This window comes from Podarcis liolepis, assembly GCF_965112155.1.
Source record: "Podarcis liolepis genome assembly, chromosome: 4".
Lineage (NCBI taxonomy): Eukaryota > Metazoa > Chordata > Lepidosauria > Squamata > Lacertidae > Podarcis > Podarcis liolepis.
In genome coordinates, this window is record NC_139558.1 from 33,209,348 (window position 1) to 33,237,256 (window position 27,909).

Below are 27,909 nucleotides of genomic sequence, written 5' to 3' on the forward strand. Positions count from 1 at the left end.
AAATGCCACTTTGTTTTCTCTTCACCTGCTGGTATATAGCCCACTTAATGCTGAAATGGGGTATCTGTGATTCTCTCGAAGTTGCTGGACTAGTGTTTCTTCTTCATTATTATTATTATTATTAAAATTTGTCTCAGGGCAGTTGACAGGATAAAATCACAACATAAAAACATGAAATACACTATCAAAATAAAAACAACTTAATGATTCCACCAACACATTTTACAAGGGCATTGAATGTCACTCAGCCAAAGGCCTGATTAAAGAGGAACATTTTTGCCTGGCACCTAAAGGTGTGTAGTGAATTGGTCATCCTTGACCAATGCCCATGGTGGCTGGAGCTAATGGGAGTTTTAGCCCAATAATAACTGAAGGGCCACATGGTCCCCTTCCCCATCTTAGGGCAACCTTTCCCAGCCTTGGGTCCCCTTATTGCTCCCAAATGTGGGGATATTACATTACACTGAAACATTACAATGAAGCTAATAGATAGTGTCGTTTTCTAGATTTGCCGCAGACTCAATGGTGTTCGGTTTACAAGCTGTAAAAGTGCCAAGGATAGGACTGCCATGTCAGTGACTCTAGAGCAGTGTCTAATATTGCAGCATGAACATGGAATGGCTCCACAGGTCTTCACACAAGCCCTGGAATGCATGAGAAGGTAAGGACCGTCTGCTCGCTGGCCTCTTGTTCCTAACCCTGGAGCCATGTAAACTGCAGATGGGTGGTTTTCAACCATCTTTGATGGGGATAGTTATATAACAAATATAACTATCAGGAAAGATAAATTGCACAGCCTACAGTTTCCTGAAGTACTTTGAACCTCACTCAGTATTTTTTGAGATAAAGAGACCTGTCATATTTGTATGTGTATTTTTTTAAAAAAATCTTCTAAAAGAGGAAAATATTTTGTATAGTTTTCAGCAGTTTATTGAATAATTGAGATGTAAAGAAAAGTATTGCACAGCATGCAAGTCTTTTCTGCTCTACCAATTTGAAAGCTTTGTAATTGTAGGATTGCCTCAGTTGTCGTCTTGCCATTTTTGCTTAGAGGTGATCTGTATGGTTTACCTGTTCTGTGAAGGATACACATCTGCAGGTTGCATTGTTTTGCTATGCTTATTCCTCAAGCAATACTTCAGCAAATTGTCATTTTGAATGTTTCATGATGCAGCAATCAGAACCCATCACAACCTGTCAGTGTTCTGTGGTCATATCAGTTTAACTCCTGTTTTCTGAAGCTGCAGACATACTTGAAAATTCTATTGTTTTTAAAATGTAAGCAATCTGTTTACTGTTCAATACATTGTTTCAAGCACTACCCGAAAGCTCCAATTTTACATACCAAAAAAGAAAGGATAAGAAATCCAGTTTTAGTCTTTATTGGTGTTTTCAGCACTACCGTGGAGTCCTGTTCTCAACATTCACTTTCGCTGAATGTACTGTACTGTGTGTCTTCTCACCAAATTCTCAAAAGTGTTCAATTCTCTTATCCTTTCTGTATGTTTTTGCTATTTGATCCTTTCTAAATCTTCAATGGTCTACTTTTTATGTTACCTTTTTACTTCAGCAATATTGCTTTCTGAATTTGCCATGGAGTCTTTTATTCCATAAAGGGGAATCACCTTAAACCTGGGCTATGATTAAACCAGCATCCTGGTTAAGAAAACATTAACATATATAAGAGAGAAAGAGACAGAAATATATATGCTCAAATGCGTTCCCAGCCTCATTCATAATATTTAATTGGTGTCCTTCTGATAATACTAACTACATTTTTAATAGATATGGACATTTTTAATAAAAGTGGGTACAATATAGTCATTGTTCATTATTTTAAAGTCTCATTGAATGCACCTGATTGTTTACCCAATTCTGGTCTGGGAGAGAAAAGCCATGTCATTTATGTTAAGTACATTTAACATTTAGGAAAACAACAACATTAGGGCTGGACCCAGAGAAATGCTGGGAGAAGGGTAAAAAGTGGAAGGTTATCACCCCACTCCCATCCTTCAAGAGCCCCATGAAGAACTTCACATAAGGGTTGGTATGCTGTGGTGTAGGGGACTGAGGTGGAAGGAGGAATCCTCAGAAATTGGACAGAGGCAGTCAGGGGCGTAGCGCGAAGGGGGGGGGGGGCTTTCCAGGGTGATTGTCCGGGGTGCTGCTTATGCCACCTTCCCTGAACCAGCCTTGCCCCGGTGTTGCTCACTGAGTAGGAGGCCAATTTGCCTTGCTCATTATGGTGGATTTATGTTTGTTTGATGACTTTTTAAAAATCATTTTTTAAACTAACCTGCTTTGGAGCTAAGTAATTTTTAACACCAGTACCTTTAATAGCTAGGTTATTGAACTAATATGGTACAACTCACATTGAAGAATTTTTGAAAGGGTCAAATGCTATAATGGTTATTCATGTTCAGTTTTGCTTTTCAGAGCTCCCTTCCTTTGCAGCATGTGGAAGCATGGCAGAGCAGCATGGAAACATTGCTTGGCCAAATGAGAAAATGAACATGGAAAACCATTCTTGTTCAACCTACATGTATTTATTTTCAGTAGATTACAGTATTCTTTCTTATTTTCTCTTTTTATTCTCTTTCTCTCTCCTTTATTCTGTAATTGTGCCTTTTATTATTATTATTATGATTTAAAATTGGCACACCTCCCTATTCTTTAACCTAACACGTTCTATTTTCTGTTGTGGCTTCTTTGGTGTTTCTTTTTCTCCTCTTCTTGATTTGATTCTGTTTTATTTTGCCACTTTTATTTCCTTTTGGTACGTCCATTGCATGTCTGTGTGTGTTTCTTTCTTTACTTTCCTTTCTCCCTGAACTTCTTCCTTTTCACAGTATTGGAACACGGGAGGTAGTCACGCAGAAGAACTTGTGTGGCCTGGTGCCCATCCGGGATTTCAGGCTAGACCCCAATCTTCTCTACTCTATTCCTTTACTAGCTCTAAGCCCCAATTTACTGATTGTGTGGCTATTTCTGAGCATTGCCTACTTGGTGGCTAAATTACGTTGCAAGTGAAGATGAGTTTAAAAGCAAACAGAAGCAAAAATTTCAATGAAGTGCCAGAATATTTATTGCCACCTGGTACCTATTTGTCAAAGAATGTCTCATAGCATCGTCTGCCAAGAATAATAATTATTATGCCTTACAATTTTGTGTTTCTATTGTACTAAACTTGTAAATACACATCAGATTATTTTATGAAAAGGAATTGTATTGAACGTTTAAACTGTTAATGCTTTCAGTGCTTGTAACATAGTCTGACAGCGGCCCTGTTACCTCGGTATTTTACCCAACCTGAAGATTAGTTTCTCTTACCAAATATTTTTCAGGCATCCAAATCCGGAGTCTCTTTACTTTCTCTCTCTGTAGATACACACAGTTTTGTTTCACATGTTCCATGTATTCCAGAGAAAGGAACTTGTATTCCAGAGAAAAGAATTTGTATCTTTTTTGTATATTCTTAAAGTGTGTCAATCTTGCGTTTCATATTTATGTGATATGCGAAGAAACAAAGTGATGGTTTGTAACAGGTTTAGCTAAACAAATATGCTCAGCACCTTATTACTTTTATTTCTAGGCATAGCCTCTAAAGCAGCCTTTGCCAACTTAGTGCGCTCCAGATGTTTCAGACTACAGTTTCACCATCCCCTGCCAGCATGGTTGTGCTGGTTGGGGGCTGATGGAAGTTGTAGTCCAAAACATCTGGAGAGGGCATTAGCTTAGTGAAGGCGGCTCTAAATAATTATAGCGATCCATGCTTAGAATCATGTACTTGTCCCCGTCCCCCCACAAAGTTAAATCTGTTGCAGCAAATTATACCAATTTAAAAAAAGAACTAACTTGAACTGCAGTGTACTGCATGCAATATACCGTACTTTCAGTTTATTTCTATATCTACTTTTTTAATGTATCAAAAGGGGAAGAGTGGGTAGCAAAGAATAGCTTACAAATAATCTGTAATTCTATTTAAATCTTCGGGAAAATATTTTTATAGTGTATGTGAATGCGATCATATGTAAATGAATCCTGACATTAAATATTGCCATAAAAGATGCACTAATAAGATATTTCAGCTAATGGTTAACGTTTTAGTTAGAAGAGATGAAATAAACTTAAAATAGTTAAAAGATGCTAACATAATTGAGTAACTATTCCCAGAAAATTACTCTAATACTTCAGTGGACAACAGAGAATTATGCTTAATTGCTACAGTTATGACATTTAATTGTTCAAATATGCACATATCAGCATTCAGAAAGCTTGTATAGCTATAATATTAAAGTTATAATTTTGTGGATTAATTTAATTAAAAGGCAACAGCCAAAATTGCACAAACGGAATTCCCCTTCTCTTCCACTCCCCATTCCCTCTCCAATTCTGCTTCAGAAGGTCTATGAACCTCTAGAACAGATTTGGGGGGTGAATGGGAACGTGAGGAAGATGAAACCCCACTGCCCTAGTGGCAGTCCGTTCCACAGGCATGTGACTGCCATTGTAAATTTGAGATTTTAAAAGGAGTTAAGTAGGCTTAGAGACAAATTCTAACTGCCATGTTCCATTGTGCTATGCCCCACTGGTACAAAGATGTTGTTTCGATTTTGACAACTAGTATAAGAAGCAGATGTAGCCTTGATTATGGACCGTTTGTATGTTACCAGAGTAGCATGACAGCTTCTGCTCCTGTAGCTCAATCCTGTCCTGCTCCAATAACATTTGTAGGAAGCAGTCATGTGATTTGGGGTAAACAGGCATTATTTCACACTACATCAAAATCACTTATGTACTCAGAGTAGACCTATTGAAATTAGTGGACCTAAAGTAGACATATCTACTAATTTCAGTGGATCTGGTCTGAGGAGGATGAAAATTGGATGCAACCCAGTGATGTTGTTGTGGGAAATACTCCTGACGCATGAGACTGCTTTATACAGACATTACTGTAGAATGTTTCTACAGTTGCAGGTTTCATCTGCTCAGAAGCAGCAGCCACACTACTCAGGCAATATAACAACAGGTCTTGTGAGGAATGCATTGCAAGATAATTATCTGCCCCACCCCCCTGAAATGTAAGCATAACGCACGGCAGCATTAAAGCCTTTCTTGTCAGAGGAATGCTTCATACATACATTGTAACTTGTCGTTGCATGCATTGAGTCTTTCCTCTCAAACAAGAATAAAAACACACGCATAGGGTCAAAAATGTCTATCTGGGTCATATGCGTTTCCCAGAAGCCATAATTTCAAAACACACACACACACACACTTCTTGGTAAGTAGCCAGTTGTTAGGCTGACTACAACCAGGCAAGGAAGCAGTTTCACTTTTTTTTCTTGTAGGCTGTCAGTGTGCCACAAAGGATTAACATAGGCAGGGGTGGGCTAGTCAATATTTGTAAGGCTTAGCTATCCTGCCTTCTCCTTCTGCAGCACTGAAGATAATGGGGTAGCTCTTAAATATGCAGAGCTTTGTGAATCCACAAGAGCTCAGGATGGTACCAAATGAGTTTCAGATAGTAAACACATCTTCAATCAGTGTACACAGAGTAAGCTGGGTGCACAAAATAGATATACATACCCTCCCTCTGCAAGACTGCTAAATCAAAATGTGTGCAAATTGTTGCCACAAATTTAACACCCTAGAATACTTTTGTGCTTTTAAATGAATCCAAGTGACACTCAAGTGTAAATTAAAGTCACTACAGATAGTGTGACGCTGTGGGTTAAACCACAGAGCCTAGGGCTTGCCGATCGGAAGGTCGGCGGTTCAGATCCCCGTGACGGGATGAGCTCCCGTTGCTCGGTCCCTGCTCCTGCCAACCTAGCAGTTCGAAAGCACACAGTGCAAGTAGATAAATAGGTACCGCTCTGGCGGGAAGGTAAACGGCATTTCCGTGCGCTGCTCTGGTTTGCCAGAAGCAACTTAGTCATGCTGGCCACATGACCTGGAAGCTGTATGTCGGCTCCCTCGGCTAGTAAAGCGAGATGAGCGCCACAACCCCAGAATCATCCGCAACAGGACCTAATGGTCAGGGGTACCTTTACCTTTACAGATAAAATAAGTACTTCAGAGTCCCGATGCATTGTTTTAGAGGAAGGACAATAAAATCAGTTACTTGTGAAATTAAGCCATATAAAAATGTGTATTATACAATGACAATTAAGTTAATGAAATCAGTTAATCCCAGTTTCATATCAAGGTGTGCACAATCCATAGAGTAGATTTCAGTATGAAAGTGAAACAGCTGTTAATATGCCCACTGAAATCAACAGAACTTCAAAAGAGCTTGTTTGTCTGGGTCTTGCCTTATGTTGATAGTGGAATAAATTATTATAATTCAAAATCTCACCACCTTGGAAACAATGCTGTTGTAGTTTAACAAGGGGCATATTAAATGTTGCTGTCCTTAATTGTTTAAAATATAATTACATATCAGTCCTATGTTTGTGTGCTTTAACACTTATGCTCTAGCATGAAACCATTTTCATTTTCCATTGTTATCTTCTATATTCAAAGGAACCAAAGAAAGTTCTCTTTTGATGGTCTAAGTTAATTCATGTGTACCAAAATGATGTGCTTCCTTACATAGCTGTTTTTCAGCACTTTCAGTTTCATGAAAAATAATGGCCTTTAAAATAGAGTTCAGAAATATTGTATTGAAATGCAATAGAGTTCAAAACCAGAGTGTAAATGTTAAGATAGCCTATTGTAGCAATGACTATCACACCAAAAGAGGACTGTTCCCCAACAGCCCAGTATAGATTTTATTCTGCCACTTTAAACCATAGCTAAGGAGCAGGTCAGCAGAATTATTGACCCCATCGTCTCCTACAATTTCACATGCAAATCCCCACTTCTCCCTTTTACCATGGTTTGTTGTTATGTGCTAACCGGACTTCCATTATAACTACAGTTTGAAGCTGGTTTCCAATCCTAGGTAAGAAGAAATTTGGTTAGCACAAGTGCATACATAACATTAAATCATGGTGAAATGGAAGGGAATGCACAAGCCCACAGCCCACTATAGATTTCTTAGGTTAACCTGCAATAGGTAATTTCCTAGGTTAAACCTGCAGTAGATAAATATGAGGGAAGGTTGCATTCCTAAATATTGATGGCTTTCTAGCATATGGTTGGCGGCTGTACATGAAATAGTATTTTTTCAGGCAATTAAACAGTACTAAACTTTTAAGGATTGTGATTGTACTAGTATTAGTTGGTTAAGTTCCTCTCCCCCAACCGCTCCTACTGTGCATAGCAAATTATCTAGTCATGGTAACCTTGAGCAAAGCCCTTGCTAAACTGATATGCAGGAAATTGTTGTTGTTGAAAAGCATTTATTACTGCACAGCATATGTGCCATGAAATACTTCGGAACATTGCAGAGATCAGTTGCATTGCAACTAGTTACACTACTGCTTATTAGAATTGCAAGTTTAGCAACTAGACACTGCATGTTTCTATTTCACGTGCCTCAGAGCTGCACTGTTTAGTGATCCACTGCTTTTAAATTTGCAATGGCAAATTATTCAAGCACCTGTTCAAGTATTTCAATGCTATGAACTAACTAGTTCACCTCATTATTGTCTAAAATAATTGTTCATTTTGTTTTTGTTTTTACTGCTGTCATTTTTTGTGCTTGTCTCTCTTTCCCAGTGAGGGTTGTCGAAGAGAAAATACAATGAAGAATGTTGGATGTCGCAAGTATGCATTTAATTCCCTGCAGCTGAAGGCTTTCCCCAAGTATTACAGGCCTCCTGAAGGAACTTATGGAAAAGTTGAATCATAAGATTACTCTGTCCTGTAATTAGTTGTTCCGTTAAAAAGAAATGTGGATACACTCAATTTTAGTATATGAACTTTGACAACAATGTCAGAAACAATTTTTTGTACGTTTCACTAGTTAATACCAAGCATGTACTTTTATTAAATTGGATTCCATAGGAAAAATATTATTTACTGACCCCTTATAACATGAAAATGTGATGACTGTCTGCTCATGTAACTAGCCATCAGTGTATGTAAGATGCTTGTTCCATTGATTTCTTACTTATATGCCTAAATAAGAAAGGTAATTCCTGGACTGTTGATGATTTTATGAATGAAGTTTAGACAGCTGTTTCACACATCTTTTTATACTGATTTGATTTGAGATTAAGACTTTCATATAATACTTTTTTAAAAAACCTCAGACTCTGTAAATAGTAAATGAATTGGATGTGAGGCAGTTTGATAAGTTATAAGGAGCATTGTTGTGCAGGAGAAGCTAAAACTCAGTTTTTAAGACAGTGCAGCACAGTAATATAAATGCCAGGACCTTAAAATGTTTTCCTTTATGTAGGACACTATCATATAAGTGGTGTGTACTGTACAGCATCAGGAATTGACACAAAGCCCAGATCAAAAACTGGACTGGACCCATGATTCTTTCAGTTGTCTTTAGAAATTTTACAGTTCTATACCTTTGAAAAGTAGGCTCAAGGAAGAGAGAGTTGCACATGGCAAAATAGTTAACGTGACTAGTAGTGCTCTGGGCAGAGGACTCAAAAGACAAGGTTCACATTCTAAACTGGCTGGCATTGTAAATTAGATACGAAAGTGCATTCTGGTTTGGCCTCTGAAGTGCCAAGGAGGCTGAATCCTCTGCATATCTGCATCATCAGAGGCATCCAACCTCTTTCAGTTTGCACCTCTTTCTGTTTATATCCATCAGCTTACTGCACACAGCAATGCCATTCAGTGGAAGACAAATATTCAGAAGCGCGCTCTCTCTCCTTTTTCATGCACAAGACGATATTATACAACTTCACTTGTGGAAGCAGCTGTTCGATGTTTGCAAGCCTTTTGCCAAGTATGCTTGCTGGATTTACAGCCTGGTTCTAGGACTGAATTAGATGCACTTTAACCATTTGGAATTGGTGGTTCCTTACTTTCCTCTCTGTCTTCAGCGTTTCAAATATTTTTACTGTATTGTATTTAACTTTTACTAGGAGTAGAGCTATTGATATTAAAGGCCATGACTAACTTAGACCCACTAATTTCAGTGAGTCTACTCCCCTTAATAGTTAAATACAGCCCACAGGTAATGAAAACTATGAAGTACATAAGGGATTCCTACTTTCAGATCATTGTTTTACACAAAAGCCAAATGTTTCTCATGAACCCATAATTCATTGATGATAAGGCTACGCATTGAACTGGTATGGGTGTAACACTAAACCATGGTTCAGTGTTATGTGAATGAGCTTTAGGCTCACACCTCCGTAATTACAACTTTGATGAGGAGTTGGGAACTTCTTCTTTTTAAACCAGATGCAGTTTATTGTTATCAGGGGTGCCAACTTGAATAAAATATTGGGGGCCCAGGCAAGTCCTGCCCCACATAATTGATCACGTGATAGGCACATGCACACCATTTGAATGGCAATGCCCATCAACTTTGGGAGGGCCCAGCCCCCTCAAATATTTTATTGGGGGGGGGAGGGAACTAGGAGTCGGCTCCTATGATTGTTATGCCTCAAAGGAACAAACAGTTAGTTTAAACTATGGTTCACTGAAACAAGTCTGGCCAAAATCATAGTTTATGATACAGTGGTACCTCAGGTTAAGTACTTAATTCGTTCCGGAGGTCCGTTCTTAACCTTAACCTGAAGCACCACTTTAGCTAACGGGGCCTCCTGCTGCTGCAGTGCCGCAGGAGCACGATTTCTGTTCTCATCCTGAAGCAAAGTTCTTAACCCGAGGTAATATTTCTGGGATAGCGGAGTCTGTAACCGGAATCGTATGTAACCCGAGGTACCACTGTACTGGCTTGTCTCAACAAATCTTAGTTTAAGCTAACCATTTATCCCTTTCGGACAGAACAATAAACTGCTGATTGTTAAAGACAGGAAGTGGAAGTTTCCAAGCTACTCCTCAAACTTCTGTTTAAGGCAGGAAGTTGATGCATCTCTTCTCCTCCTTGGGCTACCCTGGAGGAGGAGCACATGAAAGAGGAGATAGGAGTGTATCAGTTTGAGAGACACTGCTGCTTGTTCACATAATGCTAAATTGTGGTTCAGAATTATGTCTGAACTGGACCATTGTCTTCCAATGGGAGATGTTCATATGAAAAGCCGCTATTAACAAAACTACCCTTTAGAAAGACACTTATGAATATTAATTGATTGCACCAGTACAAAAAATCATGTCATACTTAATCTTCTGTAGAGTTGTTTAATCCAGTATATAATAGCCATTATAACATTTTCATACTAAGACTGTAACCCAGAACAAACATCTACACTTTTAAAGTCTACTGAAATTAGTGGTGTTTATGTATAATAACTATGTTTTAGGATCATGGGCCCTATAATGGAAATGGGAAATGTGGTTCAGTTATTCTCCACAAAATAAGAAACCGGTATACATGGGACATTTTCCAATTTTGTGTTACTTCTCCCAGCTATTTATATTTGCACTTTAATTTCGCAAAGGTTTTCATTGTTTATTCTAGACCTACAGACTTTATGTTATACTATTTGCTTTTTGCAGTTTGATGGCTTAGCTGTGTTGTTACATGTGCTAGTCATGATTTTGCACTAATCATGATTTTGGTGAACTAGTCTTTTATCGCTGTTTCAGCCTTGTTTGCAGTTTCAGTGTTGTGAATGCTATGTAACATGTTTAACCTCGGAACTCTGCACCAAGTGTAAACGTTTTTGGTCCATGTTGAAACTGTACTATTGGGAAAACTCATCCTGATATAGCATAAATGTGCATTATTTTGTATTTATTTTATGTTCACCACTCAGTGTATTTTTTGTACATATTAATCATGTACTTAAACACTTAAGTTATTATTTTTCAGCTTTGGAGGAAGGGCTACTGAAAAGATTTCAGTAATTTAACGATTCTCTAAAACTTTGGCAAGCAATGTTTTTAGAAAACAACATACAGAATACTGTCAGCCATCTCTTGGAGCCATAGGGTGTATTTCCCCATTCTTTTAATGGGAAAGGGAAGCTGAAACTTTAGGCCAGATTGGCTAGTATAAATGTTCAGGATCAGATTTCTAGCTATTTTTAGCTATGCCCCCTCTAAATAACAGTGAGCCTTTATTTTACATGCCTACTTGAATTACACTACGGAAAATTGTTTGTTTTTACAATGCTTCATTCACTTTGGTGAGGCTCTGTGGATAGAAATGCATTATCTAGCATTGCAATACTTATATGTAGAATTTCCAAACTCCTCATATGTGTCCTTTGAACCCCTCACTTTTTTTAAGATACCAAGCTATAGTACTGCATTAATTATAGAAAAGGGATTCAATATTCTGATTATCCTTGGGTTGTTTGCAATATGTAGATCAACTTTGTCCATGTAATATTTTATAAAGACAATTTGACATATGCATAGATAGGATTCCATTGAGGACAAACTGAATAGAGCTTAATGAAAAATGGAAAACTCTGAAAACATAAATCCATATTAGGAAACTTCATTTAATTGTTTTATTTGAGTGGCAGATTGCACAGAAAAGGCATTCTTAAGGAATACTATAACATGAAGTTCTAACTAATTTTTTTAGTACATTTTAGAAATGAAACCTACTAAAGGGGTATAAAAGAAACTGCTGCTAAGTCTGTTTGTCTCTGTTCTATTAAAACACCCACAGCACAGTTGCCTTTTGGGTTTCATTTATGTATGTAGAGCTATTGTAAAATAGAGCACTGTTTTTGTCTCAACACAGTTGTATTTGCCAAGCTTGGTGCATTGAAAAGTTTATTTTATTTATTTGTTTTGGGGCAGTATTAATATACCATAAACATATGATTACTGTTTTATATAGTCAATTCTTCCAATCCATGTATGCTGTAAATGTGCTAGTCTAGGGATAAAATAATAATAAAGAACTGACAAGAATGCTGAGATTAGTATTTTTGTTTCATTAAAAAAAAAAGATAAAATACATTGCAACGTTCAAGGCTTTAGGACCTCTATTATATTATACTTTCTAGGGTTTTCCTACTAGCAGGGGTGTCTGGATTTTCTGGGCCCAGTACACTGTATCTGGACTGGGACCTCTGACCACTTGCAAAAGAGGATGCAAACTTGCATGCAACTTGCATGTGCAAATCTATGTTCTCTTTTTGCAAATGGAGGGTCCCAAAATATAACTTCTAGGGGGGTACAACCACCCTGGAAATATGCATCCTGGTTGCTAGGAAAAAGCAACACATATTCCAAGGGTAGCGGGCCTGGATAGATCCGTTGGTTACGGCAAACCAACCAGATGGCCAGGGTATATATAAAATAATTATTAATCCATGGAGGTCCTAAAACAGTGTTTCCCAAACGTTTTTGGGCAACGGCACACCTGCTTACCGGAAAAAAATCTCGCGGCACACCACCATTAAAGCCCCGCCCCGTGACGTCAGCGCGCAGCGTCACGCGGGGGGGGGGGACGCACAAAAGTGAACGTTTTTTTCCTTCCCCTTGCCGGGGTGGGAGGAGGCAGCAGAGCGAGGGCAGCTGAGGCGGCGGCGGCGATAGCGGGCGGAGGAGGAGCCGTCGCCGGGAGTTGCTGCTGCTGCTGTTGCTGCTGCTGCCCGGACATGCCGGCCTCCTCCTCCTCCGCTGTCTCGCGCTCCTCCCTTTTGCGCGAGCTGCCCCGCCGCTCGGCACCACCACCGCGGAGCCGCCCCCGGCTCGACGCGGATCCTCGCCGCCGCCGCCGCCGCCTCTCGCCGCCCGACTCGCCCGCCTCCCTCCCACGGCACACCAGCCGGTGTCTCACGGCACAGTAGTGTGCCGCGGAACACCGGTTGGGAAACACTGTCCTAAAAGACTGCAGTTTTCCCCATCCCTTTTCCTATTTCTGTCGCCTAGTATCCAAACAACTCACTCATCAATCGCAGCTCTGACTTTGCTCAAAGGCTAAATACATGGGTGGAAATTTCAGAGAAATTGCTTAGATGTGTACCTTTCTTTCACCCGTCCATCCCCCCCTTTTTTCTTTTAATGAAAGTATGGTCACCTGCTAGTGTGGGTTCAGTACATCAGTATCCCTATACCTCTCTCTCAGTGTAACTGCCTACAAGCGGTTGCATTTTGTTTTAATTTTTTATTTAAAGATTTGTTTTTATTGTTGATAAAGGTGGTCCTACTATTGTGCCTTTATTTATTAATAAGGACAAATAGACATTTTATTTTTTATCAGTATATATAGGGCCAAATCTTTGTGTGGCTTACAATGAATATAAGCTAAAGATGCTGTTTGGTACAATATATTGCAGAGATGGTATAGAATGATTTATAATTTAAGGGATTTGAGATTTCGGATATAAGGCCATACATTTTATGTTTATCAAACAGCAGCCTCCCCCACCCCCCACCAAAAAAAGCAAACCACTTCTGAACTTAAGGGAACTCGGTGTTACATAGTATATGACAAGGGGTTGCTGATCTAATAATCTAAGGGGGAGTAAAAAAAGTCCACTGGTATACCAAGCCTTTGGTCCTGCATAAAGTATTATTTATATAGCACTAGCAAGATGTATGGCTATGGCAGTGCTCATGGTCTTACAATCAAAAATTTGACATGGAACTCACTTTAACGCAAACCAGGAAAGAATGTGATTTTGGGTACACATACTTAAGACTTGATTACAGGCTTAGTTGTAATGTGGCATGGTAACCAGGGGGCTAAACCAAAGGCTTCGTATAAGTGGATTTTGAGGATGCAGGCCAGCAAAGGGGAAGGGGGTGGAATCTTCTGAAGGAGCAGAAAACCTCTGGATGGCTGAAGGGGTGACAATGGAGGACCGAAAGCCACAAACATGGACATATATGAGGGGCTGTGTCTCTGTCCACTGCTCACCAACCCACTGCCATTCTACCCATATTAACCCCCTTCCCATGCAACTATTAAGCTCACTTTTCACTTTCCCAAACCACTTTCTAAAGTCACTTTCCTGTTCCACAGCCCTGCTTTGTACTCATTTTCACGCACACATCCCTGGTAACTCCCTGCATCTACCTCCTTCCACACATTGCAACTACTAAGCACCCTTTTCATTTTCTGCCCAGTTATGAAGCCATCATCCCCTTCTATTCTTCAGATGCTGTCATGATCATGGCTTTCATGTTCAGCCCCCATTCCTATGCCTTCTATTGCCCCCTTTTTTGCAAGCCCCTTTGCACCCCCAATTTCCCCTTCACTCCTTTTTCCCTTCACCCTCCTCCTTACTTTTCTCAACTCACCTCTGCACACAGACCACCCCCATTTCCATCCTGATCCTCCTATACTGCAGTGCCCTTTGCACACATACCCCAAGCTGATATATGTTACTGTATCTTTAAGATGAATAGAAGAGCAAGTCTGCCAGTTAGCTTATTCAGCTATGGGCCCAGTTATTAGATGTTGTACATATATGGATGTTTGCTTGTTAATTAAACATCCCTTCTAAATTACACACTGAATCTGGAAATTCATGTTGAAAACAACAAATGATATCAGAAGTGGGGGGGAAATACATTGCAGAAAGGTACTATGGTACATTTGAGGGCTTGACATTCTTTCTCACACATGAGGCAGCTGAGGAATGGAAGAGGGAGAAGTCTTAAGTACAATGAAGGGAGTGATGCTGAAAGAAAAACACTGCTTTAAACAATGGCAGACTTTGAATAAAGTGTTCCCATTCTTATTCAAAGTCACTATTGTCTTTTTCATGCAGTTTGTCCATTAACTTTGCTAAACTCTGCAATGGGAATAGGAACTCTTTACAATATATTTGCAGAAACAACAGAAAGAAATGGTCTCGTTGGCAGGATTTAAATAAACAGCTACAACTTTATTTACAGAGAACAAGAAGTATAACAATGTGATAACATAATACTGTATATAAACAGCAGAATGTATCATTTGATGTAATAAACCAGAAATGGTATTTGAGAGAAATCAACAGGAAGGGGGGAAATTGGAAAATGTATGTTCAGCAATGATATTGAATACTTGTTTTGAGAAAAGAAAATCAATTAAATTTTTTTTTAAAAAAAAACTTTGAATAAAGTGGGGGTGGGAAAATATTGAGAGGAAAATGGTACAGAACTTTGATGAGGCACTACAAATTCTCCAATGGGGACTGCACTATGAGGTTTTTACATTATTATTGCATAGATAAGAATGAAATGACCAAGCAACAAGAGATGTGAATGATCTTGGCAAGAGAGTGCTGGATGAGGAAACCAAGATGAGAGAATGGAAGGACAGCAATGAGAAAGTTACCGCAGTCTAGGCAACAGATGAACTGAGGGTTAGACTCCAAGTGTTAAACTCCCATTTGGGACCTAAAACATGTCAAAGCCTTTAAACAGCTCACAAAACAGCCGTCACTCAAAAGAAAGAAAATGTCTCTACACGATAAACTGAAACACCAGATTATCTATGGGAACACATCTCTATTCCATGGGAACAAATCTGAGAGAAAGCAGAGTTTATTTTTTTAATGAACAAAATATAATCCTAATCCAAAAAAGAAAGTGGTGGTAAGATAAATATACCACACAACATGATAAATATTAACATTAGCAAGGCATTCAAGAAAAATTGATGTCAAAGTAGCTCACTAAACAATGCTCTAATCAGGCAATGAGCTGCTCAACAGGAATGCTGGCTAGCTATTTGGAAAATCCATTTTATACACATTTCTGGACACAGAGAACTGTCTGATTTTACTTGCATGTATGGCTTTTAATAAAAACATGAAAGATAAACATTATATTTCCAATGGCAGATATCCTGTGCAGGTGATACCAAAAGCCATAGGATTTTATGACAGCACACAGAGAAAGTGCATAAAGAAAGAACAGGTCCCTGAGGGATGCCAACTGAGACAGGGAAGGCAGAGGAAGTCTCCCTATGGTTATATTGAAGAATCAATTAGACAGGTAGCTCTTTTTTACCTAGCCAAGGTAAATACCAGGATTCCATGCGTTTTCTGTTGCAGAATATCTAATGCCTCTACATATTTTTCTTTGCCCTTCTGAGTAATAAAATATAACTTTCTAGAAGGGTGTGTACAGTTGCCTATCTATTTTGACAGGGTTAAATGCTAAAATGGAGCAAGCCTCCTTCTCATACTACCAAGTTTGGGCAACTAATAAAGTTGTACTAATAGACTTTGCCCTATTGATTGACTTCATATCAGATCCATTAACTAGTCATACCCTTAGTTCTTCTACGTGTTTTGCTTCTTGGGTGCTGTAAGGAGTCCATGAGATCATATATTCCTGATTCCCCCCCTTTTTTTTCTTGCTTTTAGACCCCATCTACATTATACATTTAAAGAAGTATTATGCCACTTTAAACAATCATGGTTTCCTGCAAATAACCCTGGGAACTGTAGTTTGTTACTAGGAGACCCCCTTCCCCTCAAAGATCTACAGTTTCCAGAGTCCCCTGGGAAGAAGGATTGCTTATTAAACAACTGGAAATACTACTCTCACACACACTGATTTATAGTGCAATGCTTTCAGTGCCAAATCAGGAAATCCAGTAATGGATATCCAATAGAGCATGTAGTTTGGCCCTAAGACTATTTATTAATTTTGAGTGATTTATATCATCACTTCTCTCCAATTGTTGAGGAGACCTAATATAACCCTACTGTTTATTATGTGAGTGGTAAATATTAACTTACAAGCCCTTATAAAATGTGTTAGCTCAGGTCAAGTTCCACTGGGTTAGAAGGTAGCAATCAAACATCAGCCTGAAAAGAATTTCACCAATACCAGGTAAGAACACACATTTTAAGTTTAGCTTTCGGGAGGAAAAGAAAAGATAATGTGCTGAGCAGAGTGGGTGGGAAAGAGAAAAAACACTTGACTGTTACACAGTACCATATGTCATTATGTGGATCTGATGTCTGGTTTGTATCACCAAGTATATAATTTTCAGTTTAAGTGTGTTTGATAGAGCTCTGAGGCAAAAAATTTTTTAAAAAAATAATTCATGAAGGTAATGCAACAATAATAGTAATAATTCAACCATAATAAACTGTGGAGTATATCGTTTCTGGGCTTTATAAGCTCCCAGATTAATATTACATCCTAAAATATAGAGGTATTGTAATACTACTGTCAGCTATTAATAGGTCATGTTTTCCCTAAACAAAGAACTGTAATATGGGAAAGTAGTGAATGAACCAAGATATAATTTTGTGTGTGCTGCAGAATCAGCTTTGAAGGTGGGTTATTTATATCTCTAGGAAATCTCATTACACATACATTTAACCCAAGAAAATGAGTAATACAGGAAACTTAGATGGCTTTAGAATACACTTTGTCAGCTATACCATCAAGACAAAAGCTTGGGCAGATTTCAGATGTGTTTATTTAAATATTTTATTAACTAGCTTTCATAAAAATATCCCAAGGCAATTCACAATAAAACAATAAAATAAATACAACAGCAACAAAGATAGGATAAACTCAATACGCAGGTATTAATAGCCAGCAAATCTAGAATAAAAAGTATTTAGCAAGTGCTAAACTCCCAAAACATGAGGTATTTGCCTTATCTCTGAGAGGAGATCGTTCTATAGGCTGGGCACCACAACAAGAGGGACCTCTGCAGGTTGCAATGCAACCAGGAAGACCTCATTGGAAGATCTGAATGACCAGATATACTGTTATTTATATTGGGAACTTAAAGGCACTTGACGACAGTTTCTGACACCAGCCTATTTTAGCAGTTGCTTTTACCTTCAGGCCAAATTCCCTAAACCTCCACCCCAGCCAAATACACCCACAACCCTGGAGAACCAATGGGTATAATCTGCCTCTGAAACCCTAAGCTCCTTTGGTTGTACAGTGGTGCCTCGCAAGACGAAAAGAATTCGTTCCGCGAGTCTTTTCGTCTTGCGATGTTTTTTGTCTTGCGAAGCACGGTCCGTCGCAACTGCGCCTCTTCAAGCGGCTTTAAAAAAAAAGCGCAAGACGTTTTCGTCTTGCGAAGCAAGCCCATAGGGAAATTCGTCTAGCGAAGCAACGCAAAAACGGAAAACCCTTTCGTCTAGCGAGTTTTTCGTCTTGCGAGGCATTCGTCTTGCGGGGCACCACTGTACTTCTGATTCCTTGGACAGTTTAGCCAATTTTTAAAAACCCACTTGTATCATGCTCTTCTGTTAAGATTTTTATATAGGGCAGCTTCTCAGACCAATTCATCCACCGGCTCCCTTCTCCTTAACTTCACCAGATGCGTAGTAATAACAGAGTATTAATATTCAGGCCTTAGCTTTTCTCCTCACACCAGCTTCCTCAACTCCTCTGTCAAAGTTCAACTGTCCTTAACCAATAGTTAATGTCCAACCATAAAACTGCTGGACAATTGGAGTCTGCTGCCACCCAGACCAATCAGAAAGAAGTTACCTGACCAAGGAGCTGCCCAATAAATTCTCCCAGAGATCATCTCTCCCCCCAGAACCTATCACCAAGCAGCTACTGTTTAATTTATTATTATTATTTATTATTATATTTGTATACAGTCTGTATACACACACACCTGTAGATCTCAATGCGGTTCACAACAACAAAATACAACATAAAAACACAATAGAAACAACAACACAAACCACAAACCAATAACACCCCTCCCCCCACAAATATTTAAAAGGGTACAGGATGTTAATCAGCCCAAGGCCTGGTTGAAGAGGAACATTTTTGCCTGGCGCCTAAAGGTGTATAATAGGCTTGCAACACACACCATAACGACACAAACATCAAACTTCAACAATCACAGAGGTCACATAATATTTTTTGCTTTCAGCGCAAGCATGTCATTTTGTAAAGGGGCAGGGTAGCCATGGAGCTAATAATGACTCGTAAGCTACTTTGCTGTATTTCAGCACAAAAAAGGGAGTGTGGCAAAAGGAGGGACACACTGACAAACAAAGGTGCCCAGGTATTACTCACCTGCAGGAGTCTGGTGGCTGCTTTTACTTCTAGTAGCATTCTGGGGTGCCAGTGGTGGGTCAAAGATGGAATATGTTCTCTACAGCATCTAATTTAAAAGAAAAGAATCATTTCAGGAGTCTAGAGTCTGTTCTATGAACATAGCCCTAGAATTCGGAAATATGCCACTCATCTTCCAGCAATTAAAAAAAAAAAAAAAGCACACACCTTCAAGCTGATACTTCCTTTCCATAGTGCATGCTTTCTGCGATCCCCTGTATGGGACAGCTGCATATATTCCTGCATTGCAGGGGGGGCTGGACTAGATGACCCTCGGGGTCCCTTCCAACGCTCTCTAATTCTAACTTCGGGTTGGCACGCCCTGAAGAGGAGTGTGCTGCAGCAGCAACTCTGGAAAGGTGATGTGGAGGACTCAACATGGGCTGTGGCGGGGACGGAATGATCACGAATTAAAAAATGGAGAAAGTTCCTCATTTCACAGATATAGCTTCTGGCTGAACAAGCTGCTCATTATTACTCACGAAGCTACAGGTGCTGCTTCCATTATTACATTTGCAACTTACTGCCCCCCCCCCCAGCGCAAGGGGACAAAGATAACCACCTGCACCTTATCGACATTCTGCTTCAGGCCACGACCGTCGTCCCAATTGAGACCCCCACCCCACCCCGGCTGCCGCCAGCAACACACACAGGCATAATAATTTATTTGTACCCCGCCCATCTGGCTGGGTTTTCCCAGCCACTCTGGGCGGCTTCCACAAAGACCAAACATACACTAAGATGTCACACATTAAAAACTTCCCTGAACAGGGAAGACCTCGACGGCCCCCCCCCCTCTCCTCCACCCCAGGCTATGCGTTTTCAGCCCCTATCCCTCCTCCCCACGGCGAAAAAGCCGTTACGCGTTGAGGCGAGCGCTTGCCTTCCACAGCTTAGGCCGCGGCTGCCATAGCAACGGCGCCGACCACCCTCCCTCCCCTGTCCCTCTCACCTCGCGCGAACTCGTGGACGAAGCGGCTCCTGATTGGCCAGCTTGCCTCTCCGGGAGCAGCGGGAGGCCTTTCGGCGCGCGACAACGAGAGTGAACCGCGGCCGCTCTCTCACTGCAGGTAGGAGGCGAGGGCGGGGGCCGTGAAACAGAGGAGCCCGCTATTCATTGGAGGGTCGGGGGAGAAAGAGCCCGCCCCCGACGTTGCTCCCTGCAGCCGGGTTGGAAGGAAGGTGGTCCTGGCCACGTGCTCGCTCGCTCACACCTGCAGGCTGTTTAATTTATTGGCATGCAGGCGGCCACGTTTTCCCCATCTGGGACGTTTTGTCCAAATGTTTGTCCTGGCTTTTGCTTTTTAACCCACTCAGGTCTGCCCCCACCCCCAAAATAAAACCCCCATCATTTTACAGAAAAATAGTATTTTTTTTCTGTAAAGCAATATTTGTAACCGAGTTTGCTAAAGTAAATGAACGACGGATTTTTAAAAAACCAGCTAAACGCAAAATACCGTATCTTTAAAGACCATAACCAACTTGTCTCAATTATATATTGCTTTATACTGCATCGTGGTCAATTTCCACGTTATCTCTGCCGTTGTTGCATTTTGCCCTGATGCCGTGCAACAGTTGCATAAGAGGCAGAAAATCCATTAAGTACAGTTACTCCCTGTAATCTTCGTCCTCGTCATCATTGTTACTACGGTACTTTAAGCTGTTTGCTTCTTTCTCAAGGAGATGTGCTCAAAGCAGCTTAGCAACGCAGCATTGCAACAACAGGAATGTGTATTAACCCAGCGTCGTTATTACAATACAGTAACTGCAGAATATTGTTGCAGCTTAGATAATGAAACAAATTGTTCATGACGTACGTTTTGCAGACTAGAGACCACCCTTCAGTTGCATGGAAGGTTTTCTCAAGTTGGCAGGTGCACAAAGTTGGAGAGACAATCTCAGTAAGCTCTGGATCTCATCTCCATTCTGTCTTGGGGTTATTTTTGTGTTCTTTCCTTTGTCTGTTGTATATATTGCTTCTCTCTTTATTGCATAACTGAAAATCTAATTTGAAAAACTAAAAAAAGATCCAGTAATAGTCACCTGTTCATTCATTCAGTTCACTTCAAAACAGAGCACAGTTATGATGGGGGAAAGCTGCACTGCACTCCTGGAATTCTACTGATTATGCATCCTCTAAAGCATAGAATCCTATTGGACAAAGTGTAAAACCTAAGCGCCTCTCGTGGTGACAGTGAATGAAGTCCAAGCATTTTTGCACTTGTGATAAGCTGACAACCACCATACATTTAGAGACAGCTGTCCAATATTTAGCTTCTTGCCAAGTGGACTAGGGTTGGTTGTGATCCTGTTGCTGCCCTGGTTTAAGTGTGGAGTGAAGATGAGAGAGGCATTTGGTGTCTCACTTGTTTTCCCCATGCCCTTGAGCGTAATACACCAGAGAGGAGGGGTAGTAGATCTTCCTAAGTATGTTTTGTGTGCATGAGCATCCCTCTGTTACCACAGTTCCACTGGTCTGGTGGTCAATATGATACAAAGCTTGTCTATTTAAATTATTTGTTTTACTTTTTCATAGGCATTTCTAAAATGAAGAAACTTCTGCTGCTTGATGTTGATTGTGGTGTTGATGATGCTCAAGCTATTATGATGGCCCTGGCATCTCCCAATGTCGAAGTCCTGGGGATTACTTGCTGTTATGGAAACAGCATCTTGGAAAATATATGTCAAAATGTACTTCGTGTGTTACATATTTGTAACAAGCTTGAGGTAATCTGTTCCTGCTGAATAATCTTTCAAACAAATTTTGCATTATGATGTCATGATGTGGTATTCATAAATGAGACACAGATAAGTTGATCTTATGCATACTGTACTTGCTTCCAAGTAGTGTCTATTTTTACACATAATGGCAATCACTGAGAACATTTGGTTGAGCCAACTGGCTTCAACCAGAAGCCACACGTTGAATTTTCCTAGTCCCATGGTGTAGAATACTCTTCCACCAGAGATTCAGTAAACATCAACTGTTAATTTTCAGGTATCTCTTGAAAACCTTTTTATGCTGGCAGGCCTCTTCAGGCGATTAAACTTTTTCAAGATGAATCAGTCAATTTATGATTCTTCTGCATTGTTTTATTATAGTATCTTGTGGTGGTTGTTTTTTTGTTGCCATATAAATTGTTGCACACTGCCTTGATATTTTATATGAACGGGTGGTTTATCAGTATTATTATTCATAAATAAATAAATGTGGTTGCATCTGTGATCTTAACGATTGCAGCTGCTTCTCTTAATGGTTTACTGCCTTCTATTAATAGTGATCCATGTGGCTATTACAAAAACATGCATCACTACCTGGATGTGGGTAGGTCTGTATTTCATTGTTTGCAGTGGACGTTATTACCAAGTAAATGTGATCAGGGTTTCAATGTAAGGAGGCATCCTTAATGTACTTACTTTGTTCCATCCCATTAAAATTAATGGAGCTTGTTTGCAACAGAATTTTAAGATTTTAAATGTGATTAGGATTGTGGTACAGAAAGTAAACAGAAGTGGCCATCATGAGCAGGGGGGTTCTATGCATCAGTTCCCTAAATGTAAGACAGGAGACATATGTTCCTTTCCACAGATTACACTTGGATTCAAGATTAGCTCTTGTCATTCCTTCTGTTCTGATGTAAAGTGGGCTTCCAATATGAGAAGGATTAAAAAACAACAACAACCCCTTAAGACACTTATTTCCCTAGTCTGATATAAAGATAGATCTCAGTTGCGTAAAAAAGAAAAGAAAAAGTGCTTGTCAAATGCATGTGGGTAAAGGCAAAGAATGAATGCTAATAATTGCGCATGACAGTAAGATCTAATTAAGCCTTGTCAAAGAAAATGCAAAAGGGTCTTATCATCATTTAGTTACTACTGTTTTGTTTTAAAAAGCTATGGATGCTTGCATGAGATCTCGTAGGAGATCAGACAGCCCCACAATATCCCAGAACTGGCATGCCAAGAGGGCCTTCCTACCCAGCAGCAAGGCAGAGAACTTAAAAGCTCTTTTTGCACATGGTCCACTTGGGTTACTGGTGTGAAAAGAGTTCTTTAAAGCTATTGCCTCGCTTGGGGGGCAAGGCCTGCTCAGCTTGTCAGCTCTGGAAGGCTAGGGATGCTCACACAGGAGCAGTTCCAAGATGACAGTTTGAGTACACGTGTTTTTGCTTATATGGAACCCCTCACATAATATGTGATCATATAGTGTGTGTGTGTGTGTGTGTGTGTGTGTGTGTGAGAGAGAGAGAGAGAGAGAGAGAGTAAAATTGACACCTGCAACTCTATAATTTGTAGTACAGCATTCACAGGCAGGACTGAAGCTGGTTTGGATAAGAACACATAAAAGTTTAGTAATCCATAAGAAATGATGGGATAGATACAGGATAGATATGGATTGTGGCTGATGTCGTGTGTACACCACTTTCCAAACCCACAGTGGAGCATACTGGATGCAGAGTAAATGGGAGTGTGTACACAGCCTTAGTCACAGTTTGGCCTAAGCCCAACCCCTGCAGATTAACTAGGTAAAGGTAAAGGGACCCCTGACCATTAGGTCCAGTCGCGGATGACTCTGGGGTTGCGGCACTCATCTCGCTTTATTGGCCAAGGGAGCCGCTGTTTGTCTGCAGACAGCTTCCGGGTCATGTGGCCAGCATAACTAAGCCGCTTCTGGCAAACCAGAGCAGTGCACGGAAACACCATTTACCTTCCCGCCAGAGTGGTACCTATTTATCTAATTGCACTTTGACGCACTTTCAAACTGCTAGGTTAGCAGGAGCTGGGACTAGCAGATTAACTAGTTGGCAATAAAAGCTATTTGACATCTGTATTTCATTTTGGCGGCATCAATGGTTTTTGTCTTAAAATTAAAATCACATGGTTGTCATTATCTTGCATAGATTCCAGTTTATCCTGGTGCCTCATCTCCGATACTTGGTGGACCTGTGGAAGGGGCAGATTATCATGGAAAAGATGGACTGGGTGATGTTCCAGATCCCAACGCTCCAGGATTAGAGCTTCTGCAGAAAGAACATGCTGTGCTTGCAATGTTAAGAATAGTCAATGAACGACCGGATCAGGTGAAATGATATACAATTCATTCAGCTCCTTCCTAGTGTATTTTACTATTCAAAGTAGACATGGATCCAAAAGCATGTGGATTCATATAAAAAGTTAGCAGGATCCTTTCCAGAGGGCAGTTGGCAGTAGATCACTCTGTGTGAGAGGTGATCATCTATGTGTTAGTGTTATGTGTTAGTCAAAATAAAAAAATTCCTTCCAGTAGCACCTTAAAGACCAACTAAGTTAGTTCTTGGTATGAGCTTTCGTGTGCATGCACACTTCTTCAGATACCAGTGTTAGTGTTAGTGTTATGTAGTGTTTTTGCATTGTATTGTATTGTCCTTTTTTTTGGTAGTGTTTAAATTGTTGGAAAAGCAATAAATATTATTTAAAAGGGAAAAAAAGAGAGGTGATCATCTAGATAGAGCACACTCTGATATCTTTTAAATGTTTTTTCTCTCTCATATATCAGTGCTTTGGGGGTTTAGCTTCTCTAAAGTTCCTTGGTCTTCATAACCCTTTCAAAAATAAAAATGCCCCTTACAGACTGAGTGAACTGCCCTGTTTCCCATCACATTTCATTTCTACACGACACACTGGTTTCCTTAAATTCAATTAACTATATTTTAAATACTGTACTCTTATCCACTTCCCTTCTTTCATAGTTCCCTTCATGCATAGTTAGCAGTTATGTATGCATAGTTACGTATGCATAGTTACCCCTTGCCCCTTCTGTGGCTGATATTTACATTTTTAGAATATATATACCGGAGAGTGTGTGTGTGTGTGTGTGTGTGTGTGTGTTAGTGACAGATCTAGTTTGGTTCTAAGAATCATCCCTGTGGGTGAAGATGGGCCAAGAGGAAATGGATTTTATTTGGTAAGGAGAGGAAAGGAGTACATGGGTTCAGGTATTGGTGGTGTGGGTGGGTAAGAAATGGCTGGAGGAAAGAGACTATATGGCTCTGCAGGGAAAACCATACATAATAAATTTAGCACAGGGGCTGTATAGTGGTGGACATGTGGACTCACTAAAAGGAATTTCGATAGTATTTTGCTCCTTCTGTCACCAATGCTTCTGCAGCGATGACGATTGTATAATTTGTGTACAGCTTAGTATTTCCTTAGAAATACAACCCTAACCCCTCCCTTGGAGCCCCAGCTGTGTTGTTTTTGCTAGTGAAAATAATGCTGCTAATAATACTTAACATACTGGGCTTTTGGAGCGTTCAGTGCATTTAGCAGACATGAACTCATCTCCGGCTTCTGTGGCTGAAGAGGGTGGTGGCACCATCCTCATGTTGTGGAAGAGCGAGATTTCCCGTCCACGCCATGGCAATGACACTTCATGGGAACTGTAGCTCCATACAGAGACCTGATAAAGCAGACTCCCTTCAAAACGGGCAAGAAGTATGCAAACAAGGTGCTCTGTGTCATCGGGCATTGACATAGTGTGCCTGATTCTCCTTAAAATTTAGCACTGTCATAACAGCTTCCTATGTGCATATGAGATCATGGGTGTGCGCTGTTTGAACTGGGATTTCTCAACTCATAGTTCCTTATTTGGTATTATTGTACGGTTGTCAGCTGCCCAGAAAAAGATATAGCCCTGACCAGGTCTTTTTCCTGGAGCTCAGCGGGGACTATTTAACTACAGAGGGGTTGTCAACACAAGACAGCGCAACTATTAAATAAGTCACTTCAATGAATTGTTGTGTATGTTTTATAGGTTTCTCTAGTTGCTACTGGTCCCTTGACCAATTTAGCGCTGGCCGTGAAAATGGACCCAACATTTCCTAAGAAACTTAAAAATGTGTTCATCATGGGAGGAAATATCGAAGGTAAATGACTTCAAGAGGGCTTGTTAGCCATGTTTGTATGTAATTGTTTTCTCTTAATATTTCACAAGTGAGCTGCTTTTTAAAGAATATTATTGCCTGCAGAACACTGTGTTTCAGTGTTTTGCAACAAGAAGTTATGTTGAGTCATCATTCAAGTACTTATTTTGTCTTAGTTGATTGTTACCTTGATGGTTCAGCAATTGAATTTGCAAGAAATCCTCCTGATGATTCTTGAAGACAGCATACTTTTCTTTTGTGTGAGAATTTTGTTGCCTACTTTGGAGACATTTGAAATAACTATGCATTAGTCCATACTTCCAGTTGTTCCATGCCTAGAAAGCATGGGTCCAAGCAGTTTCCCACTTGTCCCTTGTTTTCTCCACGTGGGGTCTCAGTGGTTTTGCATTTGCCTTGCAGCTTCCCCATGGAAAACATGCTCTTTTTTTTTAATTGGGCATTAGAGACTCCTCCAAGTGTGATTGTGCTCCTTCCAGTATCTGAACGCAGGAAATGTAGCTCCAAAGGAAATCGCTGGGTCTCCCTGCCTTGGAGTGTCAGTTTGTTTCGTGCCTTTGCTTGAAACAGACCATTCCATCACATGAATTCCACATTCTTCCGGCCTCTTCTGTCTCTCTGACTGTGCCTTTTTAAGATTGGTGCAATTTATGTGTTTGTATGGGCTTTTTGTTCACATATGACAATGTACATGTTTGGCGGCGGGGGTGGAATTGTCCTGCACCTGTGGCAAATAACAAAGAGCTGTTGTGTAGGAAGCAGCTGTTAGAAACTGAATGAATTGTCCCACAGAAAGCTAAAGTAGCTCTTTTTTGTTTCTATTAGCCAGAGGAAATACTACAGTCTGTGGAGAATTCAATTTTGCAACAGACCCAGAAGCTGCTTACATTGTCTTAAATGAGTACACCTGCCCAACTTACATTGCATCATGGGAGTTCACATGTTCCTGCCCACTATCCTGGGTAAGGTATTAATGATCTGTTAATATCTAGGCAAGTGTTTCAGCTTGATCAAGTGGCAGCAATCCTATATGTAGTTACCTGGAAGTAAGCCCCATTGAACTCAATGGTTCTCATTTCTGAGCAGACATGTATAGGATTGCATCTGGGTTGTATCCAGCATTAGTCCTGTTTAGAATAGACCCACTGAAATGAGTGACCATGAGTAACTTAGGTCCATCTGTTTCAATGGGTCTGCCCTGAACATGACTTAGTTGGTAACTGATTTTTTAAAAAACTACATTGAATATGACAAGTCTATTTTATTTAAGAAATCTGCCATCCTCATGACTATACATCCATCGGGAGCTAAAATGATTAATTCTTGCCACTGTGAATTCCCTGTGGAACATTACTGATGTCAAGGTCAATAATGTTTATTCTGGAGTTTTTACTTAACTTTTTATGCATTTGAATAGTTCTCTTTTTTTAAAAAAGCCCAAACTGTTATTTACTTTGCAGGAATTCTACCATGAATGGGTTAACCAGAAAACTGAGAAAGCTATGTTCATGAAGAAAATATTTGCTCATTCTTTTGAATTCTCAAAAATCTTGGGGGAAAATCCAGGTGAAAAAGAATGGCGGTCAGGGTTTGTTCCATGTGATTCCTACGCTATGGCAGCTGCCATCGAAGAGAATTTTGTAACAGAATACACAGCAATTGGTGTAACTGTTGAGCTCAAAGGTTCACTAACAAGAGGAATGATGGTAGTGGACTGGAGTAACAAACTGAACAAGGAGAACAAAACTTTCCTAATGAAAAATTGTGATTTAGGGAAGTTCCAGTCACTTCTGCTAGCTGCTTTAAAATAATAATAATAATTTGTATTGTTATAAGGACTTCCTGAAGTTCCTTCCTCAAGCATACATATAATGGGCATCCTGATTTCTTGTGTTGCTATCCAGTCAGGTTTTGTTGCAATACCTAAAATTACATTGAGGTTATTGATTTTTTATTTTTTTTAAAAACACACACCAATCAA

General features: G+C 40.0%; 2 protein-coding genes and 3 long non-coding RNA genes across 40 annotated transcripts in view; 3 read left to right on the top strand and 2 right to left on the bottom strand.

The window, feature by feature from the left end:
* INPP4A (inositol polyphosphate-4-phosphatase type I A) overlaps positions 1-11,919 on the top strand; it is a 100,287-nt gene extending 88,368 nt beyond the window's left edge. For 23 of the 32 annotated variants that reach the window (XM_083501676.1, XM_083501653.1, XM_083501656.1 and 20 more), the window contains 2 exons: positions 507-661; positions 7,669-11,919. In XM_083501676.1, coding sequence (XP_083357802.1) covers positions 507-661; positions 7,669-7,801 — 288 coding nt within the window. In that variant the 3' untranslated portion in view covers positions 7,802-11,919. Of the gene's footprint in view, positions 1-506; positions 662-2,849; positions 3,155-7,668 lie in introns of those variants that run through there. The other 9 variants (XM_083501668.1, XM_083501650.1, XM_083501678.1 and 6 more) reach the window with 1 other exon arrangement.
* LOC310706261 overlaps positions 1-20,096 on the bottom strand; it is a 32,651-nt gene extending 12,555 nt beyond the window's left edge. Inside the window, exons 1-2 of one of the 4 annotated variants that reach the window (XR_014525776.1) lie at positions 19,961-20,096; positions 18,970-19,057 (exon numbers count right to left, since the gene is read on the bottom strand). This is a non-coding gene — a long non-coding RNA (uncharacterized lncRNA). Of the gene's footprint in view, positions 1-18,969; positions 19,058-19,570; positions 19,827-19,871; positions 19,897-19,960 lie in introns of those variants that run through there. The other 3 variants (XR_014525777.1, XR_014525778.1, XR_014525779.1) reach the window with 3 other exon arrangements.
* LOC310706270 lies at positions 10,193-16,571 on the bottom strand. The gene is made up of 2 exons (XR_014525790.1): positions 12,833-16,571; positions 10,193-12,332 (listed from the first exon to the last, which is right to left on the bottom strand). It is a non-coding gene; the product is annotated as an uncharacterized lncRNA (long non-coding RNA).
* LOC310706250 (inosine-uridine preferring nucleoside hydrolase-like) lies at positions 16,720-27,763 on the top strand. 2 transcript variants are annotated; one of them, XM_083501755.1, is made up of 6 exons: positions 16,720-16,791; positions 21,545-21,735; positions 23,910-24,089; positions 25,802-25,913; positions 26,754-26,890; positions 27,389-27,763. In XM_083501755.1, exons 2-6 carry the CDS (start codon positions 21,556-21,558, stop codon positions 27,737-27,739), a joined length of 960 nt encoding a protein of 319 aa, XP_083357881.1. In that variant the 5' UTR covers positions 16,720-16,791; positions 21,545-21,555; the 3' UTR covers positions 27,740-27,763. The 2 variants fall into 2 exon arrangements, with proteins under 2 accessions (XP_083357881.1, XP_083357882.1); XM_083501756.1 differs by lacking the exon at positions 16,720-16,791 and adding an exon at positions 19,972-20,078.
* On the top strand, positions 24,097-24,606 carry LOC310706267. The gene is made up of 2 exons (XR_014525787.1): positions 24,097-24,236; positions 24,480-24,606. It is a non-coding gene; the product is annotated as an uncharacterized lncRNA (long non-coding RNA).
* Positions 27,764-27,909: the final 146 nt, after the last annotated feature.